The 18,404-nt window shown below is 40.5% G+C and overlaps 1 protein-coding gene across 13 annotated transcripts in view; it reads left to right on the top strand.

The window, feature by feature from the left end:
* LOC100523624 (methylmalonic aciduria type A protein, mitochondrial) overlaps positions 1–18,404 on the top strand; it is a 101,905-nt gene that overhangs the window by 23,724 nt on the left and 59,777 nt on the right. For 5 of the 13 annotated variants that reach the window (XR_014812858.1, XR_002346750.2, XR_014812859.1 and 2 more), the window contains exons 2-3: positions 10–117; positions 16,088–16,149. Coding sequence is in view for 5 of the 13 variants with exons in the window: in XM_021101544.2 (XP_020957203.2) it covers positions 83–117; positions 16,088–16,149 (97 nt within the window). In the remaining 8 variants the exon portion in view is untranslated. Of the gene's footprint in view, positions 1–9; positions 118–1,375; positions 1,548–13,114; positions 14,013–16,087; positions 16,150–18,404 lie in introns of those variants that run through there. The other 8 variants (XR_014812860.1, XR_014812857.1, XM_084972772.1 and 5 more) reach the window with 4 other exon arrangements.

The raw sequence follows: 18,404 nt of genomic DNA, 5'->3' as shown, positions 1-18,404 counted from the left end.
TTTTTTCAGTAATTCTTTTGTGGTGCCCTCGGCCTCCGTATTTGAGGAGCATGCTTGGAAAGTCGAAGAACGTTAGCTATGGATGGCCAAGGTCAGGCAGTCAGCAGCACTTCTAAGGTACCTGGTGTATATTACCATCTCCATTCCTTCCTATTCTCATAGCCTCGCATGGTGGCCTGTAGGATCAGCCATGAGCAGAGAAAGCTGAGGAGAACAGAAAGAGATTATGTACCTTAAAATGCTTTCTTTGATTCTCTATTCTCTGAGTTTCCAGAGAAAATGTAAGCAAGAGTCACCACATTTTTGAAGTCTTACTTGAGGCTAAAATAATACACAGTGGGCTTCCAAGAGCTGAAAGTCATGATTGACACTTAGCGTACCAGACTATTCTAGGAATTTCTGAATGGCCATGTACGCAGGTATCAGAACAGTTGGAATGTGTAGGGATGTGAACACAGTTTTAAGTCTTCTTGTCTAGACCTGTCTCTGTGATAGGTGGAGGAGCCCAAAGGGAACTGGGGAACTCAGCCACAAAAAATGTGGGCCCATTAATCCCTAGGAGTTGGAGTAAACCCCAAAAAGACCGAAGTGAAATCAGAATGATTGAAAGGTTACTTGGTTTGAATAGTACCAAAAGTTTTTGCTTCTCTTTCTCCTTGGCCTTTTGACTTCATATTAGCGTCTTAAAAAAATCTGCTTGATTCTTGATGAGGAGGAACAAGTTTTATCCTCCAGAGGAAGCATGGCAGGGTGCTTAAGAGCTGGGGTTCTGGAGCTGGGACTGGTGGGTTTAAACTTTAAACCTAAATCAGCCATTTATTAGCTGTGTGAGTGCAGGTAAATGACCTACCTACCTTTCTGAGTTTGAGTTGCCTCCCTGGTAAAATGGAATTGGCATATTAACTTTATAGGGTTGGTAAGGATAAATGAGATAACTGGAAAATCAGTTTGCTGTCATGATGGTACATGGAAGATACTCAAAGTCTGCCTGCTATTATTATTATGTTAAAGGGTTGAGTACATGGAGCTGTACAAACCTATAAAAGGTTCAGTTTTCTCTCATGGTCTTATTACTGCCATCATGCTCTTGTGATCTTTTATGATAGTCTTTAAAGCACCTGCTCTGGTTAATTCTTGGAATATATTTTATACTCTTTGATGGTGGTCATAACTATGTATATTTGAGTAAAATTATTTCTAACCGTAAAATTTCTCTATTGCATAAAATGTCATTCCAAATATTTCAAACATATTCTATTCTGAGAATATTTTACACAGCATGTCAGCTTTCATTGTTACTTAGCCTCCTATCTAGAATCAAATTTCTTTATTATTTTAGCAAACATTCCTTTACTTTTTTTTTTTTTTTTTTTAGTTTTGTGTTATTGGCATGCCTATCTCATCGTTGAAGGTTAGGAAAAACTTCGAAAGGTCATCCGGGCAGTTCAGCTAATTTCCCTTAGTAAGCTGTCAGGAGAAGAACAGACATGTCACCTGTGGAGCAATGGAAGCAGCGGTGCTGCCCCGCCCGCTTGGTTAGAAACAAGGTAGGGAAAGGGCGGTGTTAGTAAGCTCTCAACTTTTCTGTGCATTTCTTCTCAGTTTGAACTACTTTCCAGCATTATAAATATAGTCATAGAAAATATTAGGAATCCTCCCTTGTGCTCCTTATGTCTTTGTAGTATCATTGGCTATGATGCAGAGGCCAGTTTTCAAGATTTTGTTTGGCTTTATTTCTGTGACTTGCTATATACTACAGTAAAATATTTGTGGCCTTTTTTAAAAAAGATTCATGCTCCCTTTTGTAAGCTCAAAAATGCCATCCTTCCTTCTTACCCATGACTCTACAGTGCTGGACCCCTGACCTGGTCAAAAGCATAGGTTTTGACTTAGATATGAATGGTATTAAATCACAGCCCTGTCACTAACCATATGATTGGGGGTGAGTTATTTCTCCTCTGTATGCACTAGTTTCTGTACAATTAGGGTAAGAATAGCTACTTTACAGAGTTGTTGAAATAATTAAATGAGATATTTTAATGAAATCGCTTAGCACTCAACAATTGGTAGGTGTTAGAAATGTTATAGTAGATGGCTCTTTGTTCTACAAAACGAATTAGTATCATTTAATTTTAGTTTGGCCAAACTACTTGATCTCCCTGTGTCTCAGTTTCCTCATTAGTAAATAGGAATTACAGTGGCATTCACCTGGAGTTGTTGAAAGGACTGTGTTAATTAATATAATACAGTACCTGGGTGTAGTAAGTGCTAAACAAGTATTTTTTAATGAATTTCATTACATTTATAGTTGTACAGAGATCATCACAACCAAATTTTATAGCATTTCCATCCCAAACCCCCAGCGCATCCCCCCACCCCCAACCTGTCTCATTTGGAAACCATAAGTTTTTCAAAGCCTATGAGTCAGTATCTATTCTGCAAAGAAGTTCATTGTGTCCTTTTTTTAGATTCCACATGTAAGTGATAGCATGTGATGTTGGTGTCTCACTGTCTGACTGACTTCACTTAGCTTGATAATTTCTAGGTCTATCCATGTTGCTGCAAATGCTGTTATTACTTTCCTTTTAATGGCTGAGTGATATCCCATGTGTATATGTACCACATCTTCTTGACCCACTTCTCTGTCAATGAACATTTAGGTTGTTGCCATGTCTTGGCTATTGCAAATAGTGCTGCAAGGAACATTGGGGTGCATGTATCTTTTCGAGTCGTTTTCTCTGGATAGATACCCAGGAGTGGGATTGCTGGATCAAATGGTAATTCTATTTTTAGTTTTCTGAGGAATCTCCTTTTCCACAGTGGTTGCACCAATTTACACTCCCACCAACAGTGTAATAGGGTTCTCTTTTCTCCATACCCTCCCCAGCATTTATTGTTTGTAGACCTTTTGATGATGGCCATTCTGGCCTGTGTAAGGTGGTACCTCATAGTGGTTTTGATTTGCATTTCTCTAATAATTAGTGATACTGAACATCTTTTCATGTGTTTTTTGGCCATCTATATGTTTTCTTTGGAGAATTGTCTGTTTAGATCCTCTGCCCATTTTTCGATGGGGTTGTTTGTTTTTTTACTATTGAGCTGCAGGAGGTGTTTATAAATTTTGGAGTTTAATCTCTTATCTGTCACTTCATTTGCAAATATTTTCTCCCATTCTGTGGGTTGTCTTTTTGGTTTTTTTTAGGGTTTCCTTTACTGTGCAGAAACTTTTTAGTTTAATTAAGTCCCATTTGTTTATTTTTGTTTTTACTGTATTCTAGGAGGTGGATCTGAGAAGATATTGCTGTAATTTATGTTGGGGAGTGTTTGGCCTATGTTTTCTTCTAAGAGTTTTATAGTATCTGGTCTTATATTTAGGTCTTTAATCCATTTTGGGTTTATTTTTGTGTATGGTGTTAAGAAGTATTCTAATTTCATTCTTTTACATGTGGCTGTCGAGTTTTCCCACTTATTGAAAGGACTATCTTTTCTCTATTGTATATTCTTGCCTCCTTTGTCATAGATTAGTTGACTGTAGGTGTGTGGGTTTAATTCTAGGCTTTCTGTCCTCTTCCACTGATCTATATTTCTTTGTACCAGTACCATATGGTTTTGATGACTGTAGCTTTATTGTATAGTCTGAGGTCAGGGAGCCTGATTCCTCCAGCTCCATTTTTCTTTCTCAGGATGGCTTTGGCTATTCTGGGTCTTTTGTGCTTCCAAACAAACTTTAAGGTATTTTGTTCTAGTTCTGTAAAAAATGCCCTTGGTAATTTGATAGGGATTGCATTGAATGTGTAGATTGCCTTGGGTAGTATAGTCATTTTGATAACATTGATTCTTCTAATCCAAGCATGGTATATCTTTCCATCTGTTTGTGTCATCTTTAATTTCTTTTATCAGCAGCTTACAATTTTCAGAGTACAGGTCTTTTTGTCTCTTTAGGTAGGTTTATTCCTAAGTATTTTATTCTTTTTGGTGTGATGGAAATGGGATTGTTTCCCTAATTTGTCTTTGGGATCTTTTGTTGTTAGTATATAGAAATGCAGTCGATTTCTGTGTGTTAATTTTGTATCCTGTGACTTTGCCAAATTCATTGATGAGCTCTAACAGTTTTCTAGTAATATCTTTAGGATATTCTAGGTGTAGTATCATGTCATCTGCAAATAGTGATAGTTTTACTTCTTCCTTTCCAATTTGGATTCCTTTTATCTCTTTTTCTTCTCTGATTGCCATGGCTAGGACTTCCAAACCTATGTTGAATAGTAATGGTGAGAGTGGACATCCTTGTCTTATTCCTGATCTCAGCAGGAATTCTTTCAGCTTCTCACCATTGAGAATGTTGTTAGCTCTGGGTTTGTCAAATATGGCCTTTATTATGTGGAGGTAGTTTCCCTCTATGCCCGTGTTCTGAAGGGTTTTTATCAGAAATGGGTGTTGGATTTTGTCAAAGGCTTTTTCTGCATCTATTGAGAGGATCATATGGTTTTTATTCTTAAGTTTGTAAATGTGGTGTATCACACTGATTGGTTTGCAGTTATTGAAGAATCCTTGCATCCTTGGGATAAATCCCTCTTGATCATGATGTACAATCCTTTTAATGTATTGTTAGATTCGGTTTGCTAGTGTTTTGTTGAGAATTTTTGCATCTATGTTCATCAGTAAAATTCACCTGTAATTTTCTTTTCTGGTGGTACCTTTATCTGGTTTTGGTATCAGGATGATAGTGGCCTCATAGAATGAATTTGGTAATGTTCCTTCCTCTGTAATTTTTTAGACTCTAAACGAGTATTTAACAATAGATAGTTGCTACCTCTTAGGGTTTTGGTAAAGATTAAATGAATTCATCTCCCTTTATCTTAAAATGATAATTCTTTTTTTCTTTTTCTTTTTATGGCCACACCTGTGGCATATGGAAGTTCCAGGGCTAGGGGTGGAATCAGAGCTACACCACAGCCACAGCAATGCTGGATCCAAGCCACATATGAGATCTACGCCTGCAGCTTGTGACAATGCCAGATCCTTAACGCACTGAGCAAGGCCAGGGATTGAATCCGCATCCTCACAGACACTATGTCGGGTTCTTAACTCTCAAGCCACAACAAGAACTCAAAAATATAATTCTTTTCTGAAAAAAAATTGACTTCACTTTTGTCAAAAGCGTAATTACCATTAATTTCTGTAGGTGGGTAAAAATGTGCTGTGTTATAAACTGAGCTCCAAAATTAGCAGACATTTTGCTAAAACAATACCAAATTTCATTAAAATGAATACACTTTTCTGTACCAGTACAGCTACAGTTAACATCAGCTATCTCAATGCAACCCAGCAAGGAGCTCTCTCTTCATAATCACTAACATGGCTATTTACCCCTTTCCCTAAACTTTTGTGGCTATGACCCAGTATACACTGAAGACAAAAGCTAATGAACAGTGTGCATGTGATCTTCATATGTAATTCAGTTTAATGGAGGAAAAAAAAAAAACAAAACAGCAGGAAGAATCAGTGGAAACAGTCCCAACACTTATCCAGTGGATGGCCATGACAAGAAGTCACCAAGAACTAGTGAACGACAAGGACATCGAGAAGAGATGGAACTCCTGTGATCTGTACATCCATGAAGATGGTGGGGCTCAGCTGCTCCTGAAGCCCAAGAAATCCCACTGACACTTCCTCAGCCAGACTACGAAACTCCGCAGAAAGTCCAGTGGAGAACCATCCGGGGGGCCCACTGTGACTTGGGTAGTGTCAGAAGACTCGCTAAACGTCAGCATTGTCATCCAGGTAGGACTAAGTCGATGATGGATCTGTGCACATTCCTTTCTGTGCATCCCTACATTTGTGGACCCCAAACAGATAAGAAGAGTTAAGCAAGTTAATGGCACTACATTAATGACAGAGAAAAGGGAGTTGAGTAGAACTTAGACTCATATTTGACTAAGCCAACAATGTAGTCAAATAAATCCCCCTTGGTGAACAGAGAGAGAATGAAGAGTCTGTCAGTTAAATCCTAGAAGGATTTTTTTTTTTCCTGGTCTTTGCTCACCGTCATATATGCATCAACTGATCATTTTAGCAACTTTGTTTTGTGCTTTCCACCTACTCCTGCCCTTATCTTCCAGGGAAGACTCCACTTGTTTAAAGCTATGAAGAGTTCATCTACCTATTATAAGTCTTCAAGCATTTAGAAACAATAATCCATGAAAATTAGTTTCTTTTTAACCGAGAATTTTTTAGAATCCTAGTAAGGAAATAAGCAAGGGTAATGGTTTCCTACAGTCGCTTTCCTTGGCTTGGAAATTTTCCAGGGTTGCAAGGGTTTTGCATGTTAATATTTAATTGACAGTATTTGATGGGTGGTTCTTAAACTTGACCTCAGAATCTTCAAAGTATTAAACGATGTGTGTGTGTAACAGGAGGCCGTATGCATCTTTCCCTGTAAGCAAGCCTGTGGACTTCAGCTTGTGGATACAAAGTAGTTTTCATTAAAAAAATAAAATAAAACTAGAGTTCTTGCTGTGTCTCTGGCTTGTCTATGTGGAGGTGCTGGTTCGATCCCCAGCCTGGCACAATGTGTTAAGGATCTGGCATTGCTGCAGCTGTGGTGTAGGTCACATCTGCAGCTCTGGTTCAGTCCTTGGCCTGGGAACTTCCATGTGCCGTGGATGCGGCCAATGATAAAAAAGTTAAAGTTCTTTGGTCTTCTTCTGCAGGCCACATTTATTGTCATCAATTAGAAGCTTCTCTGAATATGAAAATCATTAATACGCAGATTGTTGGGGATGCTTTTGGACTACGCTAATGAGAAAAGGAATACTCAGCAGGTGTGGGACAGACAAAGGGGAAGGAGGACACTGGGAGAGATGGAGGAAGATGACAGATAAGAAGAGTTAAGCAAGTTAAAGATGCAGTGCTTTTAATTGTCTAAAGAGTCCAGACTGCAATCCCACAGCATGAGTGTCAACTCCAGTTCTCCCTCATCCTTACAGTGTGATGTTGGGCAGACTTCCACTTTCCTCCTCTGTAAAATGGGGATAATAATAGTACCTTTCACATAGGATTGCTGTGAAGATTAAATGAGTTATTGTCTATAAAGGGCTTAGAAAAGTGCCTAGAGGAGTTCCCGTTGTGGCTCAGTGGATTACAAACCCGACTAGTATCCATGAGGATGCAGGTTTGATCCCTGGCCTCACTCACTGGATTAAAGGATCTGGCATTGCCATGAGCTATGGTGTAGGTCACAGACACAGCTCAGATCCTGTGTGGCTTGTGGCTGTGGCCAGCAACTGCAGCTCCAATTTGACCCCTAGCCTGGGAATTTCCTTTGCCACATGTTAGGCCCTTAAAAGCAAAAAGAAAGAAAGAAAGAAAAAGAAAAGTGCATAGAACATATTTTGCTTCTATTGTCACCAGTTACTATATACATGAGACTCTCCCAAGACTCAAGATACTTGAACAAGAATAGAACTTTGAAATACCTCTTAGGTATTCTTCTAAATGACTTGATTATCCTAATAATGTGTTCTATGTAAAACTGGGAGTTTGTCCAAACAGAATTGTACAGCAGTGGCTTAATTTTAAAGACAGGCCCGCTCAGCTTGTGGGTCATTTCACCCACCCTCACCTTGAGTGAACCAAAGAAATCAGCTATTGCTACATCCTGTTATCCTAGAGGGTACTGAAATAAAATCCCAAAAGCCTCGGCCATTATCATGGCTCATTTTTTAGTTACAGTTGTTATGAGTCTTTTCGTTTGTTTGTTTCTTTGAGAGTGTGAGATACCATTTGTGGATTACCTCCTTGTGGGTACCAATTTAGATAGGTTTCCTTGGAAACTAGCATCCATTAACTTAAGTTTCTTCACTTTGGGGTCCACTCTATACCTCATCTTTGCCTATTTCTATTTCCCTCTTCCCTATTCCCCACCAACGCCTCCCACACACACACACTTCTATAAGAGCTGTGTGCTTTATTTTCTCCTTTCCTCTGATTATGGACCCAGAAGTAGAAGGATAAAAAGTTTAAGAAGCATCTTATTTGATTGACTTGACCCTAGTCTTTTTTGCCACAGAGATTTTTTGTTTTGGTTTTTGTTTGTTTTAAGGGCCTAGACTCTAGAGAGAATTGAAGAGAAAAATAAATGTAAACCCAAAAGAGACTCTTTGTAAGATTAGGGAGACTGATTATATAGGGACGCATTCTATTTGTTTTCATTTTTGTAAAATAACATCTTGGCTCTGATTATGAGTTACATATATTCATTGCAAAACATTTAGAAAATAAAGGAATGTAAAATATAAAAATCACTTGTAATCCTCCTACTCAGCTATAATAAGTATTAACTTTTTTTGTACAGAGCCCATCAGGCTTTTTCTTATAAATACATATACACACACATATCCTTTTTATTAAACAAAATTGGGATCACAGAGTCTACATGTTGTAATCAGCTTCGGTTTTCAAATAGTAAACAAACAAAACCAAAAATAAATTTCAGGGAAGAAAAGAAAGAAGATCCTTCCCTTTAGGCTTCTCCTTTCTAATCTGATCCATTTCCCTTTCCTGTTCCTTTGAGCTTTATCCTTTTATTTCCATCCAGTCCTGGTTGCAGCTGGCTCCTTGTTTTCTGAGTCTTGTAAACCATGTACCACACAGTTTTTGATGAGTTACCAAAATGTCCAAATCCCATAATTGATAAGCAAGAAGAAATTATTCCAGGATCAAGGACTGAGGATTAATATTATTACAACTGACAGACTCAGTTATTAACTATAACAAATTACGTATGCTCAGTCAGCTATTGGCCACATTTATCTAAATATGAGAATTTGGCATCTTAGGGAGAGGAGACAGATTCTGGTTGAGATGCACATGGGATCTTTTTTCTCAAAAGAATTCTGCGTGTTTTTGGCCTTTTTATTACTTGGTTTCTTCCTGGGTTTCATCTTAGAATAGCATCAGTAAGTTCCTGCCTGACACATCTAGTCTATGGTGATATAAATCCAAATAATAGTTACCTGTGCGGGTTTGCATATGTGTATATACATGCTGTTTTGGCTGGAAGGGGACAAGAATGTTACATCTGGGTAGTAAGTCCATGGATGTACACATACATAAAGGTATATTTGTGTACTTTACTGTTTGATGTTACATCTCAATTGTAAAAAAAAATACTGCTTTATTCACCTTCTTGCCAGGCTGTCAGTGGTTTTGGCTGGCGATCTATTCAAGATCTAGTAAATCCCAGAGACTACAGACCAGCCGTTGTCTTGGCCATAGAGAACTCTAGCCTTTTGAGTTCCTTAACTGTTGCTTATATAGAACAGCAATATCCAGAGATCCCTACCCCTTCAAATAAGTTTAGGAAACACTGCCCCCCTTGAAAGATTCACGATGTTTGTTGAAATGTGAAAGGCCCTAAAAGTACTACAGCAGAGAAACGTGCTTTTCCCAACTTGTCCTAAACTTGCTTAACCATGAAATTCTTTTAATTAATACCTATTAACACCTCATTAAAATAATCAGTCTATGTTTAGACAGAAGCCTGGTCAAGGCCTGCCGATTAATACCTGCCCCCCCAATATCAGGTGACATGTGCGCCACCTGCTGGTTTTATTGGGTATGAGGTCACTCACTAGGGAAGCTTTTATTTTCCACTAAATCACACTCACAACCCAGAATTCATTGTCACAGTGCTCTTGATTATGTCTTTTCACTTTTAACATACCAGGGACTGAACAATATCGCTTGCCATAATTTAGTTACAAAAGGGAGTTTTTTGTGCCAACCCTCAATATGGAAGTCAAACCGTAAAAACCAGCACTGAATACCAGTGTTCTAGAAAAGTGAAGCATCTGATAAAATGAGAACAAAGAATGAGAACAAGATCCTTTAGAATTGTAGGATTTTATAGACTAAGTACTTATGTTAGTAAACTCAATTAGTCTGTTGTATTTAGTCTCTCAAACTGCTGATGAAGCATGGGTTCGGTCCCCAGCCCAGCACAGTGGGTTAAGGATTCAGTGTTGCTGCAGCTGTGGCATAGGTCGCAGCTGTGGCTAAGATTTGATCCCTGGCCTGAGAACTTCCACATACCGCAGGTGCAGCCATAACAAAACAAAACAAACAAACAAAAAACCCCTAACAAGTATTTACAGATAATTTTACTCTCAAAAAAAACACAAAAAACATATACCCTGTAGTGTGTCAGCCTCACTTTAAAAGACTTTAAATTCAGCTCCTGAATTTCAAAGATCGATGCCTCATATAACCGTAGAAATATGTTGATTCCAGGGCTTTTCCTCAGACCTATAGTCTGTGGCAGGGGAGGATGAGGCTTCTGCAGGTTTAACATGTCCCGTGGGTGCTGATGCCAACACCTATGGAGATGATGGGTCTAGCTTGTAAGTCCGGACTTCTGTATTTACAAAGAATCCCAAAGTTTATGTGAATGAGCACAGAGGGTTGAAAACTTCTGAGAATTGATAAAGGACAAGTGTAGAACACTCAATTTTGATTTGCTGCTGAATTGTTTATTAATGCGGAGAAGGACAGGCAACATATTAACCAGGTTTAGAGTAATTATTAGTGAAGGATGGAGAGAAGCAGGCGAACAGAAGACTGAACGTTACAATTTCTCAACCGAGAAAAAGGTTCACAGTGGCATTTCAATGACCTCAATTCTTTGCCCTGGCTTCTCTTTAGAACCTTCCAAGAGTAAGCTTTTAAAAGTTACCAAATCCTGGGCCCTACTCCATATCAATTAAATCAGAATCTATGGGGGCAGGGGATGGGGTGTTTATTTTACCAGCTCCTGAGGTGACTTTCATGTGCCACCAGCTTCAGCACCATTGCTCTGTGACATATGAGAAGTTGTTTGAGTCACCTGCTATTGTTGACATCATAAGCAGGGCTTGTTTGCCTCCAGATCCTTGGAGGCCAGGAAATGAATGTTTGGCACTGTCCTTTTATCTCTTGTTCCACCTCTTAAACCACTGTGATTAGGATTCGCTGTTTTGTTTAAAGCGGTTGCCACCTGTTTTCTCGCCATCATTTGTAGCAGTATATTGCTTAGAGCCAAAGCCAGAAAGTTATATAACTTCTAAATGTGCTAGTTATAATGGGGTGGGGGGATGGGACTAGTATTTGTGGAATTTTGTGGCCTGTTGCTTGGCAACTTTAAGAGAGTTAAGCTTCTGCCTTCTGTGAACTGTCAGAGTTACATAGTTTGGTGAGCCCGGTCAGTTACTTCTTGCTACAGAAAGGAAATTAATTCTTCATCATGGAGAGGGCTTGAAAAGTCATCATTCAGAGCAGGCCATCTTTAGCCATGTCACACTTCTTCTACTTGACGCCACAGATTCTTCTGCCCTTCAGCCCTCTTACTTCTCAGGAGTTTGATGTGATCAGACATAAGGCTGGAGCATCTTGGCAGAATGAAGCAAGATGGTCAGATTCTTCTGTAACAACATATTCGGGCAGTTACCGGAAAAAACAACTGGATGATTCCACGTGTGGCCGACTTTCTCTTAAAGCAGGACAGCACTGGCCTGAGTGTAACCAGTAAGATTCCTTTGTCATTCACCCCTAGCTATGTCACTCTAACTAGAGGAGAATGCTTTTAGGAGAAGGGTATTGTCACCCCTGAGAGACTTCCTAGGCTTTCACTCTATGTATTTTTCTGGGTAAGTCTCTGGGAAGAAGAGCTAAATGGCAGTTACCGGCTGAAATTATGATTGTAATCTCTATTTAGTACTCCTAAAATTATGTACAACTGTCTTACTCTTTTAGGGCGGGGGGCTATGCCCACAGCGTGTGATAGTTCCCAGGCCAGGGATCGAATCCATGCCATAGCAGTGGCCAGAGCTGCTGCAGTCACTGCTGCAGTAATAACCACAGCTGGTTAAGCGGGATCCTTAACCCCCTGCACAACAAGGGAATTCCACACCACAGGGATTCCAGTCTTTGTATTTTGCATTTGCATTGCATCAGTATGATGACACTTCAATTAAGGAAGTCCCTTTGCTAATTCTGTAAATTTCAAGGCCCCTCTGGGGCCAGCTAAGGGAATCTTCAAGCTCTACTGGGGTCCTCTCTGGAAATAGTGTTTGAAAGCTGGTATCCAAATAGAACCACAAACTAGCGTAGGAAAAAAAAAAATGTTAACTGAAAAAAAGGCAGAATTACAACATCTGGTGAAAATGTACAGAACTTTTGAGTTTATTGCCTACTCAAGAGTATGATCGTTTCGTGAATCATTCCATCCAAAGCACCCAGGGAAACTGCAAACCACAAAAGAGCACAAGCTCGTGAGGTTTACTGGGTTTTGGAACCTCAGAAATGTAAATATGTCCTTTGCACTACTACTGCTTATATTATAGGCCGAGAAACAGCCAGGGTTATAAATGAAGATGAAAGGCAGATTCAGCTCATTTTGAAAGTACTGATTATATTCTAAATTTGCTTTTGTTTTTAATCTTTTTCTTGGTTAATTTTAGCCCCAAGGAGAAATGTCTTAAGTTCTGCAAAAGCTGTTTGATTAAAATTTTGTAAGGCTATAAAGAGACATTTGTACACCACTCTAAAATCAAAATGGTCCGAGGGAGAGTACTGAATAAAATATGAAGTGGCTGTTCATGTAAATTGTGTTAATTCAGGAAACTAGTAAGGAATAACAAAACAGTACTTTATATTCATTCACCTTAGTTATTCACCACATACATTGAACACCCGTATTTGTGCAAGACAGAAAAAACCCGGTAGAAGTTCTGATCATTTGGTTCTGAATGAGTTTTAACAGCAAATATGTAGAACTCATAACATTCAAAAAGAAGGATCTTGCATTGAGAGAATGGAGATTAGTGTGGAACAGAACTTAAGCTATTACGGAATACTGTGTATCAATTCTAGTTGCCTGCCAAGGTTAAAAAAGGGGAAATGTTGGGGTTGCATTTTGGAGTTCCTAAGATAGGGATATGGTTCAAGTATAAACCTTTAAGTTTTAATACTTTGGGGTGTGCTTTCGGTTTTGTTTTGTTTTTGTTTTTTTTGTTTTTTTTTTTGGTGTTTTTTTGTTTGTTTGTATGTTTGCTTTTTAGGGATGTACCTGCTGTGAATAGAAGTTCCCAGGCTAGGGGTTGAATCAGAACTGTAGCTTCCAGCCTACACCACAGCCATAGCAACACAGGATCTGAGCCACATCTGCGACCTACACCACAGCCATAGCAACACAGGATCTGAGCCACATCTGCGACCTACACCACAGCCATAGCAACACAGGATCTGAGCCACATCTGCGACCTACACCACAGCCATAGCAACACAGTATCTGAGCCACATCTGCGACCTACACCACAGCCATAGCAACACAGTATCTGAGCCACATCTGCGACCTACACCACAGCCATAGCAACACAGGATCTGAGCCACATCTGCAACCTACACCACAGCTCACAGCAACATGAGGCCAGGGATGGAACCTGCATCCTCCTGGATACTAGTCGGGCATCAAAACAAGGAAAGTCTGAGAAAGTGACATTACTCCGCAGAGCCTAAGGAAAGAGGACCCATCAATGTGGAGCATTACTAGAACTCTGCTACCTTCACAACAATCCTGCCAACCAAAAAAATGTCCTAAAGTTACAATTTTATTTAAAAATGAAGAGGAGAGGTGTAGAGGAGGGCTACTATATATGGCATGGTCAGAAGGCAAGAAGTAGTAGGGTTAAGGAGGGACATTTTATAGTGAGAGAAGGGGGCACAAGCTAGGAAGGTAAGACAACCTTAAATTTGCCTGCATCAAAGAACACGTCTCCCAACTTTTTATTAGGTAAAACTGAGGGAGCTAAAAGGAGAAAAAAGCAAATCCCTAAATCAGCATTTTACCACACCGGTCTCAGTAACTGGTGGAAAAAGCAAATAATCAGCAAGGACACATCACATTTGAACAGCACGATTAAGGCACTGGTCCTAATCAACGTATCAAGCAAGAGGCCTGAACCCACCAACTGTGCGAGGTACAGTTGCCCCTTGAACAAACCCAGGGCTTAGGGCGCTGACCCTCCTCACAGTTGAAAACCCAGACATAACATGCAGTAGGCCCTCCGTATCTGCCACGGGTCCTCCATGTATCCACAGGATTGGATATCTGAGGATTTGGCCAACTGTGGCTGATGAAATACCATAGTATTTACCATTGAAGAAAATTTCTGTATAAGTGGACCCACGCAGTTCAAGCCCATGTTCATGGGTCAACTGTCTATCAGAAATGCAAATTAGCTTACTCTTAATCTTCCAGGAAGGTTAAAATTAAAAAGATCATCAATACTGGAGTTCCCGTTATGGCTCAGAGGTAACAAACCCGACTAGTATCTGTGAGGATGCAGGCTCCATCCCTGGCCTCGCTCAGTGGGTTAAGGATCTGGCATTGCTGTGGCTATGGCGTTGCCAGAAGCTGCAACTCTGATTTGACCCCTAGCCTGGGAACTTCCATATGCCCCAGGTGTGGCCCTAAAAAGACAAAAAAAAAAAAAAGAACATCAGTAATAAGTGTTGATGAGGATATAGAACAGTGAGGCCTCTCCTGTACATCTGGTGGGAATGTACACTGAATTGTTTGCTTTAGGAAAAGCATTTGGTCTTGTTCTCTGAAGTTGATGGTATAGACATCCTAGGACTTAGCAATTCTAAGTATATACCAGCATTGTCAACACATATGCCAAGAGACATGTACCAGTACATTCACAGCAGCATTTTTCATAATAGGTAAAAAATATCCAAACCCTGAAACTGAGCCAAATGTAGAATATACACTATTGGTCTACAGGAAAATGGATAGGCAGTGGTGTGGTCATACAGTAATGCACAAACTATGGTTACACTCAGTCATGTCACAAATATAACGCTGATGTCAAACATACTGTATTATTTCATTTACGTAAAAAATTTTGAAAAAGCCCAAACCAAACCATAGTGTTTGGTAATGTATGCTTGGGTGATAAAATTAAAATATATAAAGAGAAGCAAAGGAATGGCTCAAAGTCAGGAGAGCAGGGTCAGGAAACTGGCCCACTGACTCTCTGTCTCACTTAGACCTTCTGTCCCAAACCTACTGGAAAAATAACTACTGGAGCTGGGCTTAGAAACGTGCCTCTAAACATTAACACCTTTGGAGTTCTTCTGCGGCACAGCAAATTAAGGATCCGATGTTGTCACTGCAGTGGCTTGGGTTGCTGCTGTGGCACAGGTTGGATCCCTGGCCCAGGAACTTCAACATGCCACGGGTGTGGCCAATAATAATAATAATAATGCTCTCTGGTGATTCAAATACTGCAGTAGGAGCATGTAGGAGAAGAGAGGTGCAGAGGCCACCAGCCCCCCTCTCAGGGATGGGTAGGGCTGGTCTGTGGGTAAATATGTGTCCAAGAGCATTTTAGGACTGTTTAGGCTGATGTCAATTCCACTCTACCCCTACCTTACACAGTTCCAGGTTCCTGGAGCTTGGAGATGCACCTCCCCCGAATCAAAGGCCCTAAAACAATGGCCATCCTGTGTTTCCCTCTAGAAATTGTTGGCTCTGTGCTTCCCACCAAGCCAACTGCTTGCCTAAAAAAGACTGTCACGTCTGGATTCAGGGAAACTGAGATATAAGTATGTTTCCAAGGATAAACAGAGCATCTTTGAGCCCCTAGTTGCCCCATGGCTATTAAGTTCTAAGTTTTCCTGAGAAACCAACACAATTACTATAATATTTCCTTGTTATTCATAGCACTTGTTTTGAAAACAACTCCCTGGAGAAAAATGCATAAATGCTGTTAAGACAATTATGAACTTAATGTTTGAGATTTTCATGTACAAAAGTTGAACATGCTACCTTTTTATGACAAATCAGGGAACAAATCACTAAAGACAGAAAGTGCAACTTGGGTTGATTTCATGGAATTTTATGGTTGGGAGTGTGGCAAAGGGAATAGAAGAAGCCAAAGTTTAAAAAAGTCAAATGAAAGGATGAGTGAAAAACCATATCAGTCCATCGGCTGTGACTTACAAATCCATGGACTTATAACTTCTTTATTCTACTTGCTTTCTTTAGGATGTCACTGCCAAACTACTTCACCTGCAGGGCGGCTCTCCACAAGACCACGGACATTAAAGGTAAGTGCAGGGTGAGCACAGCCCTCGGTAACTTTCATGGTCTTGATTGTTGTCCAGATGGTTTCCATGTGCCTACTTGAAGGTAAGGTGTCTTTTAGCAAGAAAACGAGTGGTGCACCCTGGATCTGTCACTCTTAAAAATGATAGTTATTCCAGGGCAACACTTTTCCTCCTCCACTTTAGTCCTGGAATGTTCCTTCTGCTGGAGCTTGAAGCTCTAGGTCCTGGAACCGGAGCTTTTACTGGGTCCATCAGAGAACTGCAAAGAGAATTTGAACTACTGTAAACCACCAACTAATAAACTCCATTTACTGATGATAACTGCCTCCCCCCATTTTAGTTAAATTAAGGTAACACTAATTGCTATAGTAGGTAAACCTCCAAATTCCAGTTGCTTAACTCAATAAAAGATAGTGGGGTTTTGTTTGTTTGTTTTTCATATAAAGGCCCAGGAGGGTGTTTTGCCAACAGACTTCCACATGGGGATCTGAGTATTCAGACTTCCTTTATCTTGGGGTTCCACCATCCTCTGGTGGAACCCCAGAGCCCTGTGTCTCCATCTGGCAGGTGGAGGGATAAGGGGTAGGGAAGTCGCACTTGCTTTTTCACCGTTTCAGCCTGGAAAACACTCGCATCTCAGAGGCTCACGTTCCGGCGGGAGGCGTGGTCTCCAGGCCCCGCCTCCGTGCCAGGGACTCCAGGGCCCGGCCCACCCCCCCCCCTCCCCGGGGCCTCTCCCAGTAACAGCTGCACACTGGGAGAGGGAACAGCTGGCCGTCCTGCTACACACTCTCCTATTGACGAAGAAACACAATAGGTTTTTCCCATGTAATTTCCATCTCTCAGGGTTGAATCTTCGAAGGTTGAATAAGACCAATGATTGAAATCTCTTAAGATTTTTAAGCACTTTATAAAATATTCAGTTCATATTTTTGTTGTAGTATTTAGAGGTTCAGTATGTTCCCCTGTGTTGTGGGGGTAGGGTGGATGGTGTAAAGAGCCATTCCAAGGCCTTATGCGTTTCTCCTAAATGATGGTCTAAAGGTATTTTTTGTTGTTTGGGTTTTTAGTGGGGCCACACCTGTGGCATATGGAAGTTCCCAGGCTAGGGGTGGAATGGGAGCTGCAGCTGCTGGCCTCTGCCACAGCCACAGCAATGCCAGATCTGAGCCTCCTCTGCGATCCACACAGCAGTTCAAAGCAACGCCTGATCCCTTAACCCACTGAGCAAGGCCGGGGATGGAACCCGCATTCTCATGGACACTAGTCTGGTTCTTTACCACTGAGCCACAACGGGAACTCCCTGGAGTAAAGGGTTTTAACCGCTGCCTGGGATGCTGCCGGGTTTCTTAATAATTGGACTTTCTGGGAAGAGTATATTTGAGATGGGTTTTATCTGTATTCCTCTATGGTTTGTTGAGGTAAGAGGACAGGACAGCTAACCATCTGTGCTATTGTGAAAATCAGGAAAGACCCTCTTTCTCCCCTCTGCTACTGCAATAAACATAAAATTGAAACACACTGCATGACTCAGAGACAAATCTGAGATAGGGAAGGGGAATTAAATAATTTTCCACTGTCCGATAGGTACTGCTTTGTTTCCTGTCTCCTCTCCTGCCTATCTGGTAAGGTGTTGGTAGGAGGACAGGAAGGAGTACCTCAGTGTGTGTGTATGTTCATAGTAATGACTTACTAATGGTCTTTGGCCAGGTGGCCTTTTTCACTCTCCTCAAGTGGCCATTTTAATTTAACTGATGATTATTCTCTTCATTAAGAGGTGCTGGTACTTCAAGGTAGGATTATTTAATTTGACCAAAGGATAATTTCCCTTTGTAGCTCTTTTCAATGTCCATGTCTAACTTTTGGATTATCAACTTGGTGCTAGAAGCTTCAAATGAAGGGAATTAAAACGTGAAGCCAAAGATCAGAATGTCAGTACGAACCCACTGGATAAATGTGCTCACCAGTAGTGGACATTGGTCTGTTGACTGTCTTTTGGTGGAAATATGTCCATTCATAGAAATACAAATCAAGTGGGCTGTTCTTAAGTGTGGTTCTTAGTCATCAGACGATAAAGGCTCTCAAATTCCTTTTTATCGCTGCCTTTAGTTCAATCCATTTTTCTGCCTACACTCAGGTGGTTTTCCTTCGGCATTACTATTAATTTTCTCTCCTAGTGATTTGGTTGTGGCTTTTCCCTCCTTTGCCCCATCATATGTTCATCTTTCATGTTCAAAGAACAAAGCAACAGCTAA

Source organism: Sus scrofa, chromosome 8 (assembly GCF_054392235.1).
Source record: "Sus scrofa isolate SSC_HxYL_T2T_F1_AM1 chromosome 8, Sscrofa_HxYL_maternal_Yorkshire_Landrace_v2.0, whole genome shotgun sequence".
NCBI lineage: Eukaryota > Metazoa > Chordata > Mammalia > Artiodactyla > Suidae > Sus > Sus scrofa.
This window is presented reverse-complemented; position numbering and strand designations above follow the sequence as displayed.